The sequence below is a fragment of the Pongo abelii genome, chromosome 14 (genome assembly GCF_028885655.2).
Source record: "Pongo abelii isolate AG06213 chromosome 14, NHGRI_mPonAbe1-v2.0_pri, whole genome shotgun sequence".
In the NCBI taxonomy this organism is placed as follows: Eukaryota; Metazoa; Chordata; class Mammalia; order Primates; family Hominidae; genus Pongo; species Pongo abelii.
The window spans coordinates 120,400,686-120,419,887 of NC_071999.2; the positions used below are offsets into that span (position 1 = coordinate 120,400,686).

The 19,202-nt window shown below is 47.2% G+C and overlaps 1 protein-coding gene across 2 annotated transcripts in view; it reads left to right on the forward strand.

The window, feature by feature from the left end:
- Positions 1-19,202, forward strand: part of CFAP97D2 (CFAP97 domain containing 2) — a 43,527-nt gene that overhangs the window by 15,303 nt on the left and 9,022 nt on the right. For both annotated transcript variants that reach the window (XM_054529325.2, XM_054529326.2), the window contains exons 2-4: positions 2,406-2,486; positions 5,487-5,605; positions 16,989-17,178. In XM_054529325.2, the coding sequence (XP_054385300.2) occupies positions 2,406-2,486; positions 5,487-5,605; positions 16,989-17,178 (390 nt within the window). The remainder of the gene's footprint in view (positions 1-2,405; positions 2,487-5,486; positions 5,606-16,988; positions 17,179-19,202) is intronic.

A 19,202-nucleotide genomic window follows, 5' to 3' on the forward strand; every position in this document is an offset into this window, starting at 1 on the left:
AACATTTTACTTCCTAATGTCTTTAAAAAAAAAACACCTCACTAGTCACCTTTGGAAGGTACTAAGAACCAACTTACTATTTTGAAATTGGCAAATAGAGAAAACCTAGTAATTTTCTTGCCAATGCAAAGCTTTTCTTCACAGAAGTATTCCAGCAAACAAATACAGATTGAATGATAGAATTAGAATATCTCCACTTTTCAAACCATAATTAAGTAATGGATCTAGGATCATTCACTGCTGCTAACATCACAAGGTAGAGACAAGCAAAAATTTGTACCTTCCAATAAAATGTCAATATACCACCTGTGGTTTATCAAGGAAAAAGAAAAACGAACCTGAATTTCTAACTGCCAATATACAGAAAATATCAGGCATGTGATCAGCAAAATCCAGACTCAGAAACTCTACAGGACAAATTCTCTGGATTTCTCATAGCAAATTGCAGGGAGAAAAACAGGGAAATTGTACATTAGACGTAGAAGATTTACCGACCAGTGGCAATACAGGCCTTTTTACGTGAGTCCTGAGTCAAACATGGAAGGGAGGAGGGTGGAAGGGAGATCGGGTCTCCATTTTTTATACTAATAAGCACTCTGTTGGGGGCACTCATTTCCCCCCAAGAGCAAACATTCTTTGATGATTTTGCCAAAACCAATCTTTACAATGATGGTTACAAAACGGTGATTTTTCGACCGCACCACTGCTTCTACGTTCACCAACTGGCATTTTGCTGTAAGGAAACACTCCCTTCCCCCCTGTACCTAATGTTTAAATTAAACAAGAAGCAACATCAGATAACATTAAGGGGTTCAAAAGGCCTTGGTCAACAAGTTCTGCTATCAGGCAAGCTAGTGTGACATTTTTAATAACAGTTATGGTTCTCAAATCTTTATCTGGAGCTTGAAGAAAATTACTTCTAGAAAGCTCTGTGAAGGCATCTCAGATTAAACATATTTAACTCAGAATTTTCTGTGCATGCCCCAAACCCACTCACCACCTTCTCTGTCTTAGTGTCACCTGGTATGAAAACTGGAAGTAGAGGGCATTCTTCATGCCTTCCTTTCCCTTCACCCCCGCCCCACACATGTACACCGCACCTGGGCCTGGCTCCTGCCAGCTCCCCGCCCAGTGGCCCCACAGCCCTGGGCATGCTGCAGACCCAGGTCTCCTCCCTGGATGACCACAGGAGCCTTGGCATTGGCCTCCCTGCCTTCCTTCAGGCTTCTGTTCGTTCACACGTAGTGAGAGAGGAGCCTGTAAAAAGTGACCATGTGACCACGTCACTCCTCTGCCTCTATTTCCAGTGATTCCCTTTCCTTTGGGGACCAAGTTGCAGCTCCTAAGTGTGCTCTGTGAACACCTCTCCATCTGCCCCTTTCTCCACCTCCTGACATCTCGCTGCATCTTCTCCACCCTCTGTGCTGTCACCACATTGCACGTGGGTTCAGTCCCCAGCCTGGCTATCCTTCTCTGTGTGCTGGGGGTTTCTTCCTCCACTGGGGAGTTTCCCAATGCTGTCGCCTTCAGGTTATCCGTGAGCAGGTCCCGTAGTTAACAATCTATAAAGGAGTGTCTAGAATATGCGGGGATTCCTTTTTATTGCAAGCAGTGATACATACAGCTCTCATGCATTTAACCTGTCACATTTTAAATATAAATGTTTCCCTTATTTGTACCTTTTCTAATTGGAAACTTTAGAGATTGTTGTACAGCTAATGCCTAAGGTGCTCATCCTGAAATACTGGTGGAGAGCTTGGAAATTAAAGTGAGGTGGATGCAGGGACATAACTCACTGTATAAAAGGCCTCTTGGTGGCTGGGTGCAGTGGCTTACACCTGTAATCCCAGCACTTTGGGAGGCCAAGGCGGGCGGATCACAAGGTCAGAAGATCGAGACCATCCTGGCTAACGCGTTGAAACCCTGTCTCTACTAAAAATTACAAAAAAAACCCAGCCGGGCATGGTGGTGGGCGCCTGTAGTCCCAGCTACTCAGGAGGCTGAGGCAGGAGAATGGCCTGAACCCAGCAGACGGAGCTTGCAGTGAGCCAAGATCGTGCCACCATGCTCCAGCCTGGGCGACAGAGCGAGACTCAAAAAAAAAAAAAAGCCTCTTGGCAATAGAGTGCAGACTAGAAATGTCATCAGGTGTTGGCACTTAACAAATTCTCACCCTGCACCCACTTAATTCTCTCTTTTAAAAGGGCAATAGAGGCTCATTTCTGAGGGTGCCTGGCTTCCTCCAGGGATACTCGGATTCCGAATCTAAGCACGAGCCTCTCAGAACTTCATGCCGTATGCTGACGTGGAATCCCTGGTGCCATGAAAGACCCCAGAGCAGCACAGTCTGAGCTCACTCTGTTTCCAATACTGCGCCCAAGTAACGCTGCCTCCTCATGCCACAGGTCCAGAGTGCCCGGCCGCTGGTAGACACCTGCGCCCCGCTGACGTTCCACCATCTCCACCTGAAACTCAAGAGGCTGAAGGTACACTTTTATTTCTACCTTACTTAATGTAATAGCTAACTAGAAAATGCCAACTTAAAAGCCCAGGAAAATAGAAAAGGCAGGGTTAGTAAGGAATAAACTCACCAAAGACAAAATGCAGTCTAGGTGATTAATTAGCCCCATCTGTCTGTGAGGGAGCTGGTTGATAATTGGAGCAGAAATCTTTCCCCAGTCATCGTGCTGACTGTAAACCAAAAATTATCTGAGACAGGTCTCAATCAATTTAGAAGTTTATTTTGCCAAGTTTAAGGATCTGCCCGTGACACAGCCCCAGAAAGTCCTTGAGAACATGTTCCCAAGGTGGTCAAGATACAGCTTGGTTTGATACATTTTAGGGAGACTTGAGACGTCAATCAATACGTGTAAGGTGTACATTGGTTTCATCCAGAAAGGCAGGACAACTTGGAGTGGGAGCAGGGGTACTTCCAGGTCACAGGTGGATTCAAAGATTTCCTGACTGCCAATTGGTTGAAAGAATTTATCTAAAGACCTGGAATCAATAGAAGGGAGTGTCTAGGTTAAGACAAGGGGTTGTGGAGACCAAAGTTCTTATCGTGCAGATGAAGCCTCCAGGTAGCAGGCTTCAGGGGAAGTAGATTGTAAATGTTGCTCATCAGAGTTAAAAAGGTGCCAGACTCTTAGTAAATTCTCTCCTGGATCAGGAAGAAGACCTGGAAAGGGAAGGAGATTCTCTACAGAATGTAGATTTTTCCCCACAAGAGACAGCTTTGCAGGGCCATTTTGAAATGTGTCAAATAAATATATTTTGGGGTAAAATAGTTATATATATTTTTAACGCCTGCTATCTATCATGTTGGTATCTTATTGCTACAAAGAGTCTTTTTGTCAGTTTTAAGGTCTCTGTTTTAACCTTAATGCTGGTCAGCTGTGCCTAAATTCCATCGGGAGCAGGGCATAATGAGGCATGTCCAACCCCACTTCCCATCATGGCCTGAACTAGTTTGTCAGGTTAATTTAGGAATGCCCTTGGCCAAGAGGAGGGGTCTGTTCAGTTGGCTGGGAGTTGTGGAGGGGGCTTAGAATTTTATTTGTGGTTTACATGACCCATCATGTCTTGGGGGGAAGGGAAGTGGATTCACAGTGACAATTTATTCAGTGCAGTTCCAGAATAACTAGCATCATTCCCTTACAGTAAACCATTTCTTAACCACCTCAGAATGTTGGGTTTTTGGTTTGCTTGTTTTTGAGATAGAGTCTCACTGTGTCGCCCAGGCTGGAGTCCAGTGACACAACTTCAGCTCACTGCAGCCTCTGCCTCCCAGGTTCAAGTGATTCTCCTGACTCAGCCTCCCGAGTAGCTGGGATTACAGGCGCGCCCACCATCAAGCCCGGCTAATTTTTGTGTTTTTAGTAGTGATGGGGTTTCACCATGTTGGCCAGGCTGGTCTCAAACTCCTGACTTCCGGTGATCTGCCCGCCTCGGCCTCCTGAAATGCTGGGATTACAGGCATTGTTTATTTCTTTTTTCTTTTCTTTTCTTTTTTTCTTTATTTTTTTAGACGGAGTCTCGCTCTGTTGCCTGGCTGGTGTGCAGTGGCACGATCTCGGCTCACTGCAACCTCCGCCTCCCGGGTTCAAGCGATTCCCCTGCCTCAGCCTCTCCAGTACCTGGGACTACAGGCCGGCACCACCACGCCCAGCTAATTTTTTGTATTTTAGTAGAGACAGGGTTTCACCATGTTGGCCAGGATGGTCTGATCTCCTGACCTTGTGAAGTTTACCTCATTTGGTGAATGAGAATTGCATGGCTATCTCGAAGTAATGCCTCCAGGACAAAATGCTGTGGGCTTTCTATGTGCCTGTTAAGCAGTGGTGTTAAAATGGGCTGAGCTGAAGCCAAGTAACCAGTCTTCAGCATTTGTGCAGACCGACCGCTTAGAAGCCTGAAACAAGAGGCAGATTCTTTTCCTCTGGGCTCAAATATTCTCTTCTTATAATTGAATAAAATATCTCTACCTTTCTTAAAATATAAAAAAGATTTCCTCATTAGCACCGCCGCCACATGTTACTTTTGGAGGGTGACCTAATTTTACACGATAGTGCCTCGCTTCGGTGTTAACTCTGTCACTTACTCCACCCAATGCGTTCCAATCCATGGCCAAAGCAGCTGGTGGTCCCCGCTGAGGCGTGACAGTGGGTCCCCGTGGGTACGGTCCCCGCTGAGGCGTGACGGCGCGTCCCCGTGGGTACGGTCCCCGCTGAGGCGTGACAGTGGGTCCCTGTGGGTACGGTCCCCGCTGAGGCGTGACAGTGGGTCCTGTGTGTACGGTCCCCGCTGAGGCGTGACGGCGCGTCCCCGTGGGTACGGTCCCCGCTGAGGCGTGACGGCGCGTCCCCGTGGGTACGGTCCCCGCTGAGGCGTGACAGTGGGTCCCTGTGGGTACGGTCCCCGCTGAGGCGTGACGGCGCGTCCCCGTGGGTACGGTCCCCGCTGAGGCGTGACAGTGGGTCCCCGTGGGTACGGTCCCCGCTGAGGCGTGACAGTGGGTCCCTGTGGGTACGGTCCCCGCTGAGGCGTGACGGCGCGTCCCCGTGGGTACGGTCCCCGCTGAGGCGTGACAGTGGGTCCCCGTGGGTACGGTCCCCGCTGAGGCGTGACAGTGGGTCCCTGTGGGTACGGTCCCCGCTGAGGCGTGACGGCGCGTCCCCGTGGGTACGGTCCCCGCTGAGGCGTGACAGTGGGTCCCCGTGGGTACGGTCCCCGCTGAGGCGTGACAGTGGGTCCCTGTGGGTACGGTCCCCGCTGAGGCGTGACGGCGCGTCCCCGTGGGTGCGGTCCCCGCTGAGGCGTGACGGCGCGTCCCCGTGGGTGCGGTCCCCGCTGAGGCGTGACGGCGCACTCGCCAATATGAGACGAGGCAGCGTAAAGTTCCCAGGGCACTCAAGTCACAGAAACGTGGCGTGAGGAAGAGCCTCGCAATCTGCCGGCGCCCCTCCAGCCTCCTTCTCTGTCCCCAGCTGGAGGAGGAACGGCTCTCCGTCATCGAGAGGGACAACCGCCTGCTCCTGGAGAAGGTGGCCTCGGTCATGAGAACCAAGGGACAGAATGACAGCAAAAACGACTCCACGCACAGGAGGTAAGGGAGGGGCTCCTGCCATCCCACCGCGCTCAGCACCAAACCCGAGTGCCGGGAAGGGGTTGGGGATGAGCAGAAGAGCTGCCCGTGGGTCGGAGTCGAGGCGTTTCTGTCCTCTCCCGAAAACAGCCACAGCTCTGAGGGGTGCCCTTTTCCTTGGCGGATTGTGATTGCAAGTTTTACTTGAGACTCCTAGGCTGTTTCCGCACCTACAACTAAATCACAGTTAGCCGCCGTGAGCTGGCCGTGAGCCAGACACTCCTCTGAACCTGCCGAAGCGCTGGACTCCGAACCCTCGCAGGACCCCCTGTGCGCGTCACAGGATAGTAGGGCTCTCGTGCGCGTCACAGGATAGTAGGGAACGGAGGCACTGGCAGGTGGCAGAACTTGGCCAAGGTTGCAGTTCGGCGGCGGAGGAACACAGGCTGTACCTGAGCCCTGCTCATGCAGTTCTCGAAGGTGTCAGTTTCCAAAAGCAGCAAAAGGTTTTGTTTTTCTGTCAGCAGACCACTAGGTCCAGCATCTTTCTGGAAAAAACACCGAAAACCATGTCCTTTGCATCCTGTGTGGGTCCCAGCCTGGGATGCTGGTGCTGTTCTTTCATAACCTCACTTTTCACCCAGAAGTGGAGTTCTGCCCTCTGTGAAAATGAACATCAGCAGGCTTTCATACTCCTTAAAACCACCTTATGAATGCTTGACTGTGAATCCTAAAAGCCTCTCTTGTCTAAGGTCAATAACCTCTGTCCCCCTGCATCCTACACATCCTAGAATAACCTCATAGTTACACCATGGCCCTTTCCCTGTAAGTGCAAGATTTTGATGGTGATTGTGATAGTTAATTCTAATGAAGGGGTTTTTGTTCCAGAAGTAGTTGAAACTTTTAAGACTTTTGGCCTGTATCTATCCCCAAGAAGCTTATAGTAGTTTCAGATTTCATAATAAAATATAATTGATCCTCAGGTACCTCGAGGTGTGTGATACAGGAAGACTGCAGGCCCAGCAGGGTGCACCACTGGGAAGGTGCTGCTCCAAGCTCAGGCGGGCCCTGCATGGTCCTGTGTGCTGGCTCTGTTCAAAGGCCCAACCAGAGCAAACCTGCCTCAGAGATGATTTACTGCGGGCTTCCAGGGCTTCAATAGAAGCCATGGGAAAGTTAACCATTTTTCTCAAGAATGCATCAGTTTGGGGCTTGATAACTGGCTATTTCATGTCTCAGTTGACTCCATTCTTTAACAAAGGACACTTGCCAAGTTAATGCACAATGCTGGAGAGAAACAGTTCATTTTCAGGGGAGTCTCAGCTGCTTCTGGAGCACTGCAGACCAGTTGGTTGATGGAATAAACATATCTAGCTACCTGGTCAGCCAGTAGCACAAATCAACATGAGAGAAACTATAGAGCCAACAATTGGACCTTCACTCCTGATTTCATTTTTCATGTCTTTATTCAGATGTGATTGGCATACAGTAAACACATATTCAAAGTGTATGTGATAGGTTTGTCATATGATACACCCATGACACCAGCACCCCAGTCAAGACAGTAAACACGTTCATCACTCCCCAGGTTTCCCTGAGCCTGTCGGTCCCCCTACCCACCACCCTCTACCCATCAAAGGTTCCCTATGGGTGCCTTTGCACTTTCTGGATTTTATGTGTGTAGGTTCATCAAGTATATGCATTTTGTCTGCCTTTCACTTGGCATAACGTTGAGTAGTGCTCCATCGTATGGATCTATCACAATGTGTTTATCCATTCACCTGTTGATGAGCATTTGGGTGGTTTCCAGTTTTGGGCTATTACAAATAAGGCTGCAATCAGAGTTTATGTAAAAAGAAAATCAGAGATGAGTACCTCTGCCCAAGACTGAAAACTCAATGACAAGTGGATTTCAAGTGGGATCCACATGAGAGACCCCCAGAATGACCGCATGAGGAGCTCCCTCAACCCACTCCCCAGCAAAACTTTTGAAAATGGTTAAAACACAGTCATTTAGAGTCTCTGCTGTATGGTCCTAAGAAGAAACATATTCAAGAAAAGCTACTGTAATTTGACAAGAACAGCAAATGTCCCTGGTATTTGAGCTAAAATCTGCTCTCTCCCCACTGTTTCCAGCTCAGCAATGCAGATGCACACCAGAAGCTGCAGCCAAGCGCATGGGCTCTGCTCCCCACAGCTCCTAGTCAAAGGGCCTTCTTCCTGGAAGGGGCGGGGCCTTACTTTTCTCATCTTGTCTGTAGTTGCCTGTCGCTGAGACTAAATCCCAGGTGAGTGTGGCCCTGCGCTGGAGATGCTCTTGTTCTGCCCAGCTCCTGTTTGTGGAATGGATGCTCAGCCTACAGCCTTGGGAATGGTGCTCCTAAGACTACAGGAGCCAAGATCCCCTTGGTCTGGTTCATAGGCATTGGTTCCATGCTGGGAGAGTCAAGCCGAGAAGACCTGTGTGTCCCTCCAACACACACACACAGTGGAGCACAGAGCCTGGGGTGTCACTCAGAGAGAAGATTGCCATTGTCCCCACTCCGAGTTCCAGGGCTCTGAGATTTTGCCCGGAGGAAGAAGCAGACCCTTGTAACAGCTCCCATTCTCTTCCCAAAGGGATAGTTTCATTTGCAACAGAATTTAGAAAAGTGCAAGCCTCACTGGACATGAAAATAAAAGACATCCAAGTTGGGAAGGAAGAAGCAAACTATTTCTATTCACAGATGATATGATCTTGCATGTAGAAAATCTTAAGGAATGCACTAAAAAGCTGTAGAACTAATCCACAAGTTCAACAAGGTTGCAGAATACAAGATCAATACACAAAAATCAATTGTGTTTTTATATACTTGCAATGAGCAATCTGAAGAGGAAACTAAGAAAACAATTCCATACTCAAAAGTATCAAAAGAATAGATACTTGGGAATAAACAAAGGAAGTACAAAATTTATACTCCAAAAACTACAAACCATCATCCACAAAAACTGAAGATCTAAATAAATGGAAAAATATCCCATGTTTATGGATTCAGAAGTCTTGCTATATTAAGATGGCAATATACAAACTATTGCAGAATTTTGCTCCTTAATTCAGCTGAAACTGGGTTCTTATTACACAACCAGGAAAATCTAGGCACACGAACACATTGAAGGGTGAGTAGAGCAGGATTTTCTTGGGCGACAAAGGAAAAAAATAAAAGAAAAAAAAAAAACTCAGCAAAGTGAGATGGAGTCCTGCTAACAGGCTCCCACCTCACAAATGGAATCCCAGGCCACCACACAGGAACTGAAGAGGCCAGGCTCCTCCCCGGCCCGTGGCTTCACCTGTTTCCCCAGTGCGCATGTGGGCATGTGCAGACAAGGCCCTGGGCAGGTTCCCTTATCTGCACAAAAGCATCTGGTGTAAACACTTGTCAGATGGGGCAGAGATTCTGGGCATTTGACTGTCTCAAACCCAATCTACAAATTCAATACGATCCCAATTAGAACTCCAGCCAACTTCTCTGTAGAAATTGACACACTGGTTCTAAAATTTGATGGATTGTTTTAGTCAAAACAATCCTGAAAAAGAAGATCAAAGTAGTAGGACTCACGTGTCCATATTGTCGCTGGGGAGCAATGGCTATCTCAGCCAGTGGCATGGGGGTAATGAATTTACCAAGACAGTTGTAGGTAAAGAAAGGCAGATTTATGAGAGAAAGTAGGAAAATAACGTTTCGAGGAGGCAGCGGGCAGCCCACAGGAGAGAGGCTAACTATGAGGAGACCAAGGCTTGCTGGGGATTTTATAGGGTAGCATTTATGCTGACGAGGGCTTTGTGCAGCACCAATAACGCCAAAGCTACAGTGAGCTAACTTGCAGGTGTCTGGTAATAGCTCGGCACAGGAAAATTGTGAGCTGTTTGCACGGGAGGGCTGCGTGTTCTGGACCATGAAGAAAGGCAGATTTGTCGCTTACCTGCTTTATCTCTTTGCTTTCCCTTGGTCCCACCAGCCTGACTCCTCTTTCCTAATTAGGACTCCACACCTATTTCAAACTTACTAAGAAAGCTATAGTAATCAGGATAGTACTACACTGGCATAAAGATAGACATATAAATCAATGGGAGTCCAGAAATAAGTCCATGTGTCTATAATCAATTTATTTTCAACAAAGGGGCCAAGACCATTCAGTGAGGAAAGAATAGTCTTTCCACAAATGCTGAGACAACTCTGTCGCCACATGCAAAAGAATGAAGTTGGACTCTCACCTCACACCATATACAAGAATTAATCAAAAATGGATCAAAGGCCTAGACGTAAGAACTAAAACCATAAAACTGTTAGAAGAAAACAGTGGGAAATCATCGTGACTTCAGATTTGGCAATGGAGTCTTAGATATGGCACCAAAAGCAGGAATGACAAACAAGAAGATACATAAACTGGACTTAATGAAAATTAACAACTTTTGTGCATCAAAGGACACTATCAAGAAAGTAAAAAAAACCCCACAGAATGGGAGAAAATATTTGCAAATCAGATATGATTAGGGACTTGCATCTAGAATACATGAAGAGCTCTCACAGTTCAATGATAAAGACAATGACCCCATTAAAAGATGGGCAAAAGATCTGAATAGACATTTCTCCAAGGAAGACATACAGATGATTAATAAGCACATGAAAAGATACTTAGCATCGTTAATCATCAAGGAAATGCAAATCAAAACCACAACGTGATAGCACTTCACGCCTACCAGATTGACTGGAATCAAAATGACAGATAGTAAGGAGTGTTGGTGACAATGTGGGGAAATTGGAACCCTCCAGGGCTGGGAGGAATGGTGCAGCCACTTGGGAAAACAGTCCAGCAGTTCCTCAAGTGATTAAACATATTTTAATAAATATATGGGGATTAAATATATTTACCATACAACCAATTTCACTCCCAAGTATATAACCAAGAGAAATGAAAACATGTCTACACGAAAACATATACAATTGATTTTTGTGTATTGATCTTGTATTCTGCAACCTTGTTGAACTTGTGGATTAGTTCTACAGCTTTTTAGTGCATTCCTTAAGATTTTCTATATGCAAGATCATATCATCTGTGAATAGAAATAGTTTGCTGCTTCTTTCCCAATTTGGATGTCTTTTATTTTCATGTTCAGTGAGGGTTGAACTTCTCTAAATTCTGTTGCAAGTGAAACAGTCCCTTTGGGAAGAGCTGGGAGTGGGGACAATGGCAATCTTCTCTCTGAGTGACACCCCAGGCTCTTTGCTTCACTGTGTGTATGTTGTGGGGACACACAGGTCTTCTGGGCTTGCCTCTCCCATCATGGAACCAATGCCTGTGAACCAGACCACGGGGATCTGGGCTCCTGTATTCTTAGGAGCACAATTCCCAAGGCTCTAGGTTGATCCTCCATTCCATAAACAGGGGCTGGGCAGAACAAGGGCACCTCCAGCTCAGGGCCACACTCACCTGGAACTTAGTCTCAGCAACAGGCAGCTGAGGACAAGATGAGAAAAGCTGAGGCCCTGCCTCTTCCAGGAAGAAGGCCCTTCGACTAGAAGCTGTGGGGAGTAGAGCCTGTGTGCTTGGCTGCAGCCTCTGGAGTGCAGTCTGCATTGCCGAGCTGGGAACAGCAGAGAAAGAGCAGGTTTCAGCTCAAATGCCAGAGACATTTGCCAAATTACAGTAGCTTTTTTTCTTTTCCTTTTTTTCTTGAGACAAAGTCTCACTTTGTTGCCCAGGCTGGAGTGCAGTGGCACAATCTCGGCTCACTGCAACCTCTGCCTCCTGGTTCAAGTGATTCTCCTGCTTCAGCCTCCCGAGTAGCTGGGATTACAGGCGTATGCCACCACACTTGGCTAATTTTTGTATTTTTAGTAGAGACAGGGTTTTGCCATCTTGGCCAGGCTGGTCTTGAACTCCTGACCTCAGATGATCTGCCCACCTTGGCCTCCCAAAGTGCTGGGATTACAGGCGTGAGCCACCGCTTCCAGCCAGTAGCTTTTTTTGAATAAATGTTTCTTCTTAGGACCATACAGCAGAGACTTTGAACCCTAACCCAACCATATAATGGAATATTGCCCAGCTATGAAATGGAATAAAGTATTAACATGGGCTACAACATGGATGAACTTTGAAAACATGCTAAGTGAAAGAAGGCAGTCACAAAAGACCACATATTAGATGATTCCACGTATATGAAACAAATCTATAGAAACAGAAAGTAGATCAGTGGTTGCTTAAGGCAAGGGTATGGAGGGGTAGCAAGATGATAAAGGGTCCAGAGCTCCCTAAGGAAGTGATGAAAATCTTCTCAACTGACTGTTGATGACTGTGGGCGTCTCCCCATTGAACTGCACACGATAAATGACTGACTTGTATGGTATGTGAACTGTACTTCAAGGAAGAATCTCACTGCTTTTGGGGGCTTCTAAGACCCACAGCCCATTCACCAAACCTACTGCAAATGGCAAGGGACCAGGGTCACCGGATTCTGGCCTTCTCTGGTCAGCTGGATGTGTATGGATGCTCCTGTATGGGATCAGGGAGGAGTTCTTGCCTTAAAGGGATAGGCATTGAGACACCAACAAAAAGGGACCCCTCCCAGACCCAGTGCAATCCCTGAGGGGATAAAAGAAAGAAGCTGTGGCCCCGGCACAGGCTGCCAAGCATCGCCACAGCATGGCAGCTGTGTCCCCAGGTCCACCTGGTGTGGGCAAGGCACAAGCTCAGCCTGAGCCCCATCTGCTCCCCTGCCGCTGCAAGGGCAGCACCGTGCAGGGCACACAGAAAGTCCTCGGGGCTCGCAAACCAGAAAGTATCTAGACAGGTCTCAAACAATCTAGGGGTTTATTTGCCACCATTGAGGATGCTACTGGGCTACGGCATGGACAGCGAGGGGAGGGGTCCTGTTCTTGTGAGGCTTGATATTACAGTGTAATATAGAATGAAGTAATTATACAACTCAACATCATGTAGAATCAGTGGGACCCCTGAGTTTGTTTTCCTGCAACTAGATGATACCATCTAGGGATCATGTGGAGACAGTGACAGATCATCAGGTATTAGATTTTCATAAGGAACAAGCAGCTTAATCTCTCGAATGTGCAGTTCACAATAGGGTTCACACTCCTATGACAATCTAATGACGCTGCTGATCTGACAGGAGGTGGAGCTCAGGCAGTAATGCCGGCAATAGGGAGCGGCTGTGCTGCTCACCTCCTGCTGTTTGGCCTGGTTCCTAACAGGCCACAGACTGGTATGGGTCCATGGCCCGGGGGTTGGGGACCTCTGCCTTATAGGGAAAACTGATTAGATCATTGTTCTATGCTTGTAAATGTTCTCATGTAGCCAACTAGACTTTGTCACCACCACCATTTTTTTTCCCTAGAGAGGCTATGTGGTGGCTTTTAATCCCATTTTGGCTCTACAACTCAGGTCCAAAATATGTCCCATACTCTTCCTCTAAGAGAAGACATTGGCCAGAAAGCAAGGAGAAGCTGTCTCTGGAAAATAAAAAATCTGTAATCAATGCATCTCCTTGGGTCACTGGGCAGTTTCAACATTCCATGGAGCTGGTAAGATCTGTGAACCAGGCTCTTGGTGGGACCTCAGCTCACTCTGCCGTCTCTCCCAGCTTTAGACCTGGGCTTCACGACTTCTAGCTGTGTGACCTTGGACAAATTGTCAGGTTCTCTGCTCCTTGGTTTCCCCATGTATAAAATAGGAACTCCTGTGCCTTTCTTGTAGGCTTGTCATGAGAATGAAATGAGTTAATACATGCGAATGCTTAGTGCTCAGCACTGAATTAAAGTCAGCCAATATTGTTGTTGCTATTAGCTTCTTCATATTTCAAATATGGATGTTTTCTATCAAGGGTTCTTTAACTTTTTCATGCCACGACCTGCTTTGGAAGAATGGTTAAGTCATAGACTCCTGAAAGCAGTGTGCTTAAATGAGTAGAATAAAATCCACACAATTTGACAGGCAGCCAATTATATTGAAGCACATTATCAAAATAATTTTTTAACCATGACAAAATAATTCATGTGCTTATTTATTACCATATTAAATAACAGGACCCTGCAGCAGGCCCTATAGCCACCAAAATTCACCTAAGTGAGAAGTATGAATAATGTTCCAAAAAATAAGCACCAACTGTAATACTGAAGTTTCTCTTGATGACAAAGTCATAGGTTACCGTGTTTGTTGCCTCCAATTATAATGGAAGAAAATGCTGAATTACAGCTAAAAACTGGTGAAAATATGACACAATTGCTTTCCTATCCAGGTTCATGGATGCCTGAATTCTATCCATGATTTTCTGGACTATGTGCCGAATCTCCCAGCCCATGTCTCTAGGATTTGGCTCTGGCTGGGACGACTTTAGGAGCCTTGTTATGTGTCCAGTTTCCTATTCAGAAGCCTGGACAAGAACCCCTTCCTTTGGGCTGCCAGAAACCACAAGATGTGAGTTCTCCCTGCTGCCTCCAATATGAATAAGCAGGTCCACAACCAAAGACAGCCTCATCCCTCAGGGAATTAAATAGGACCCCTTTGGTTTTTGGATATAGAAGGTGATTTTTAAAGCCTGGAGGAGAATTGGGCTAAATGAAAATTTAGGGAGGAAGGAAGACAAATGAAGCCAGCTACCAATTACTCATGAAAAGAGAAGAAAGCAAGCAAGGATAATCCACAAATAATGGATAATAGAGAAACATTCACTTTCTGCTGCCGTGAGGACTGCAGTGAAACAGGAGCTCGCTTACCAGTGCCATCTGGGCACCATCCCTCTGTCTGCATCCAACACATGCTAATTTGCTCCAGTGAAACTTCAAGTAGCCAAAATCATCATTTAAGCACAGTAAAAGAAAGAGAAGACTTAATTGGATGACATCAATTTGCACAATAATCCGAGTAGGTGGTCTCATAGAAGACCAGATAATAAAGTGAACAGGTCTGCCTGGAATAATAGCAAAGGTGTCAGTTAAAATGATGTCTCAAGTACAACACCTTTCTCCTCCATGTCTCAGGGGCCCTTCCTGGTATGTGAAAAGAAATCTAGAATGTTCCTGTAGGCCTAGCTCTTATTCAGCTTTCAGCCTTCACCTAAATGTCACATCTAGAGGAAGATCCTGATGCCCACCAGTGTGGCGCTCATTCTGTGCTCATTCTAGCTCCACCGTTGTGTGTTCCTTTACCATGGGCACCACAGTTGTCATTCAAGTAGCCAAAGTCATCATTTAAGCACAGTAAAAGAAAGCACAGTCACTTACTTGTGTGTTGACCTGTTTACTGTCTGTCTTCCCACTGAATCTCAAACCTTATGACTCCAGGGAGTTTGTCTCTTTTGTTTGTCATTGTAGACTCAATGCCCAGGCCAATGCTCGGCACATAATAGGTACTCAGTAAATATTTGTTGAATGACTGAACAATCAAATGAGGTCACCAGTGACTTCCTAGTTGCTCAATTTATTGAATTGTTTCCTTTTAAAGTTTAAAAAATAATGTTTTTATTGTTCCTGATTATAACATAATACATATTTATGGATACCAAGAAGAAATTTAAGTTAACTATCATTTCATCACCCAGAGAGAATACTTTTTGTATATTTTCTGCATTTCCTTAGAGTTATATTTTTGTGCACATGTATGTATTAAGTATAATTAAAATTGTACCTTATATGTAATCTTATATCCTGGCTTAAGACTTTTACATCTCATTGAAACTTTTGAACACCACTTCAATGGGTTCATCACTTTCTTAATCAGTTCCATATTATTAAAAATTAATTCAGAATTTTCACTATTATCAGTGATGCTGAAAGGAACACTTTTATGCATTAATTTCATGTGGACTCTTCCGTCCTACTCTTTTTATGTTGAGTGACTTTGCTGATTTTGACCCACTGTATTTGACCCTCATAAAATGTCAGTTTAGTTTGATCCGATCTAACCCTTGACCTTTCTGCAACTTTTAACATAAGCATCCGCGCCCTCCTGGTTGTAATTCACTCCTGACTTTGTGCACTTCCTTCCTCCCTCAACTGTTTTCTTCTTCTGCCCCCGTGGCTCAGCCTTTGGCTGCCTCCCTGCCTGTCTGTCCTCCCTGGGCGACGTTGCCCAGCACCACTTCGATGCTGCAGATTTGATTGCAGATCCAGGTCTTCAGCCCTGTTGTCACTCCTGAGCACCAGCCTCCCAGATGGTTCCACCCAAATGTTCCACCCCAGCCCAAGCCCGGCTCCAGCCCCACCTTGGACGGCTTCAGCCTCCACCAGGCTGCCAACAGTGCCTCCCTCTCACGTCACTCCCAGGGTTAAATGAGAGAAGCACATTTCCTTGATACACACACACACACACACACACACACACACACACTCTTTAATGGCTCTGAGATGGAGATGCATCTTGCAGCACATGGTGTGCTATGGTTTTCCAAAACAACAGATGCAATCTGTCACCAATGAAACCAAATATGCACAGGACAGTGCCTGGCACAGAGGAAGTGCCCAACAAGTCTCCAGAGGGTGATGGTGACTTTCCAGGAGGAGGCCACCAACCATCCACCATTATTCCCTGCTTCCACAAATCTCCCTAGTTCACCAAACTTTCAGCCCTAACCCTGGTGGGTTCTTTACTTCGTGCTCCTCTGTGCTCCACAGCCAGGGTCAAACCCCTACTCTAGGCGCTTCCGCAGCCCCCCATGGCTCCCTCTCCATCCAGTGCAGCCCCCTGAACAAGTCTTCACCGCTCCCATCTCACCACTGCAGTGGGCTGGCATCGATGCCCCTCCCTCCCACTTCATGCTCCCCAGTCCAGCCCCAGCCTGTCCACAGGGGTCTTTCTCAAGTGCCTGTGGAGCCTGGTTTGAAGCCATTCAGTGGCTCCACACTGTGTTCCACATATGCCAGACTCTGTGCACTGCTAGACCCTCCAAAATCCAACCCCTGCCAACCTCCCTCACCTCTCTCCCATGGGCACCTGGGTGCTTGCCCTCCCTGTCTGGGACCCTGCTCTCCCCCACGGGCGCCCGAGTTCTCGACCTCCCTGCCTGGGGACCCCACTCTCTCCCACTCATCTTGTCCAGCATCTGCTCTGCTGACGACGCTCAGGAAGCACCGGGAGACTTCCCCGCTGTGCCCCGTTTTGCTCACCCTGAAAACGCCCCTCCCGCAGTGCAAAGCGAGCACGCAGGGGCTGAGTGTGCCCTTCGCTCCTCTCTGAGCCAGCAGCTCCCACTCCAGCACCTGGAGAACCGGTTTCTTAAATGTTGGTTCAGTGGGAAGCAGGAGCAACCCTCCATCCCGGGACCCCTTCCTGCTCTGGAGCCTGTTGGCCCTGTCGAGGGAATGGCGGCCTTAATAAAATCCAAATTTCAAAACGTGTGTTCTCTTTCCTGGAGTCTGCACAGGGGGAAGAGGGAACAGGAACTTCACAGAGTGCAGAAGAAAACACGGCTATTCTGGAAGGAATCACACACTCAGAACCATGGTATGGAGCTCAAAGGTGGTGTGAAGACTGGGGCAGGGCTGAGAAGTCCCGGGTGCTGGTGCGGAATCTCCCCGGAGACAGCAGATACGCCAAGCAAAAAGGTACCCGCACCTTCTTTTTCATCTAAAATCCATAGCAATTTGAAATTTCCCGTTTTACTTCATCAGATTCATCAAAATTATGTATTCACTCATTCTTTGCCATATTAGAGCATTTTGTTCAGTTGTCAGCAGGACATGTCAAATGGTCACATCCTAGTAACAAGAGATGCAGAACAGTCACCCAGCTGATGACCTCACCCACCACGCATTTGTTCACGAAGTTGAGGAAATTAAAACAAGCTGAGCTGATTGATTGTGGATTGTGAAAGAAAGATTTGGTGAAAATAACTTAGCCAGATAGTATGCATAAAACATCATTAACACCAGGTTGGCCAGGCGCAGTGGCTCACGTCTATAACCCCCAGCACTTTGGGAGGCCAAGGTAGGGGGATCGCTTGAGCTGAGGAGTTCGAGACAAGCCTGGGAAATATAGTGAGCCACTGTCTCTATTAAAAAAAGAAAAAGAGGCAGGGCATGGTGGCTCACGCCTATAATCCCAGCACTTTGGGAGGCCAAGGCAGGTGGATAATGAGGTCAGGAGATGGAGACCTTCCTGGATAACACAGTGAAACCCCGTCTCTACTAAAAAATACAAAAAATTAGCCAAGTGTGATGGCACAAAATTGTAATCCCAGCTACTCGGGAGGCTGAGGCAGGAGAATCACTTGAACCCAGGAGACGGAGGTTGCAGTGAGCCAAGATCTTGCCACTGCACTCCAGCCTGGGCAACAGATCGAGACTCTGTCTCAAAATAAATAAATAAAATAAAAATTAAAAAGAAAAGGAAAAAAGAAAAAAAGAAATCATGTGATGATCCTGAATTAGCTGTCCCACAGAATCCAGAATGGAAAGAATTAAAAATCTGAGTTTGTCCCACCATTTAAACTCTAAACTCTCTTCATTTTATTCAAATTGACAAAATTGTAATTGTAAAGGAAGAACCATGAGATTTAAATTTTATCATTAATTATACTGCTTATAAATACCCCCAATAAATCAAATTAATTAAAGAGTTTTAAAGATCTTCCATCACTCGCTTTACCTGTATATATAACCATTATATTGTGGACCATTATAATGTGGAAGATTGCTTTCCTTAAAATCCAGCCCATCATAAGGAAAAATATGTAGACACCAAAGATTAAATAAATGCTCCAGGACCATGGACCCCACCCCTGCACAAGCTCCAAGACCACAGACTCCATCCCTGCACAAACTCCAGGACCACAGACCCCACCCCTGGACAAGCTCCAGGACCACAGACCCCACCCCTGTGGAAGCTCCAAGACCATGAACCCCACCCCTGCACAAGCTCTAGGACCATGAACCCCACCCCTATGGAAACTCCAGGACCACAGAACCCATCCCTGTGGAAGCTCCAGGACCACAGACCCCACCCCTGTGGAAGCTCCAGGACCACAGACCCCACCCCTGTGGAAGCTCCAGGACCACAGACCCCACCCCTGGACAAGCTCCAGGCCCATGAACCCCACCCCTGTGGAAGCTCCAGGCCCATGAACCCCACCCCTGTGGAAGCTCCAGGACCATGAACCCCACCCCTGTGGAAACTCCAGGACCACAGAATCCATCCCTGTGGGAGCTCCAGGACCACAGAATCCATCCCTGTGGAAGCTCCAGGACCATAGACCCCACCCCTGGACAAGCTCCAGGCCCATGAACCCCACCCCTGTGGAAGCTCTAGGACCACGAACCCCACCCTTATGGAAACTCCAGGACCACAGAACCCATCCCTGTGGAAGCTCCAGGACCACAGACCCCACCCCTGTGGAAGCTCCAGGACCATGAACCCTACCCCTGGCCAAGCTCCAGGACCACAGACCCCCACCCCTATGGAAGCTCCAGGACCACAGACCCCATCCCTGTGGAAGCTCCAGGACCACAGGCCCCACCCCTGTACGAGCTCCTAACCCTAACCCTAAGCCTGAACAAGCTTCAGAACCACAGACCCCACACCCTGGACAAGTTCTAGGACCACAGGCTCTACCCCTGCGCACCTACTTGAA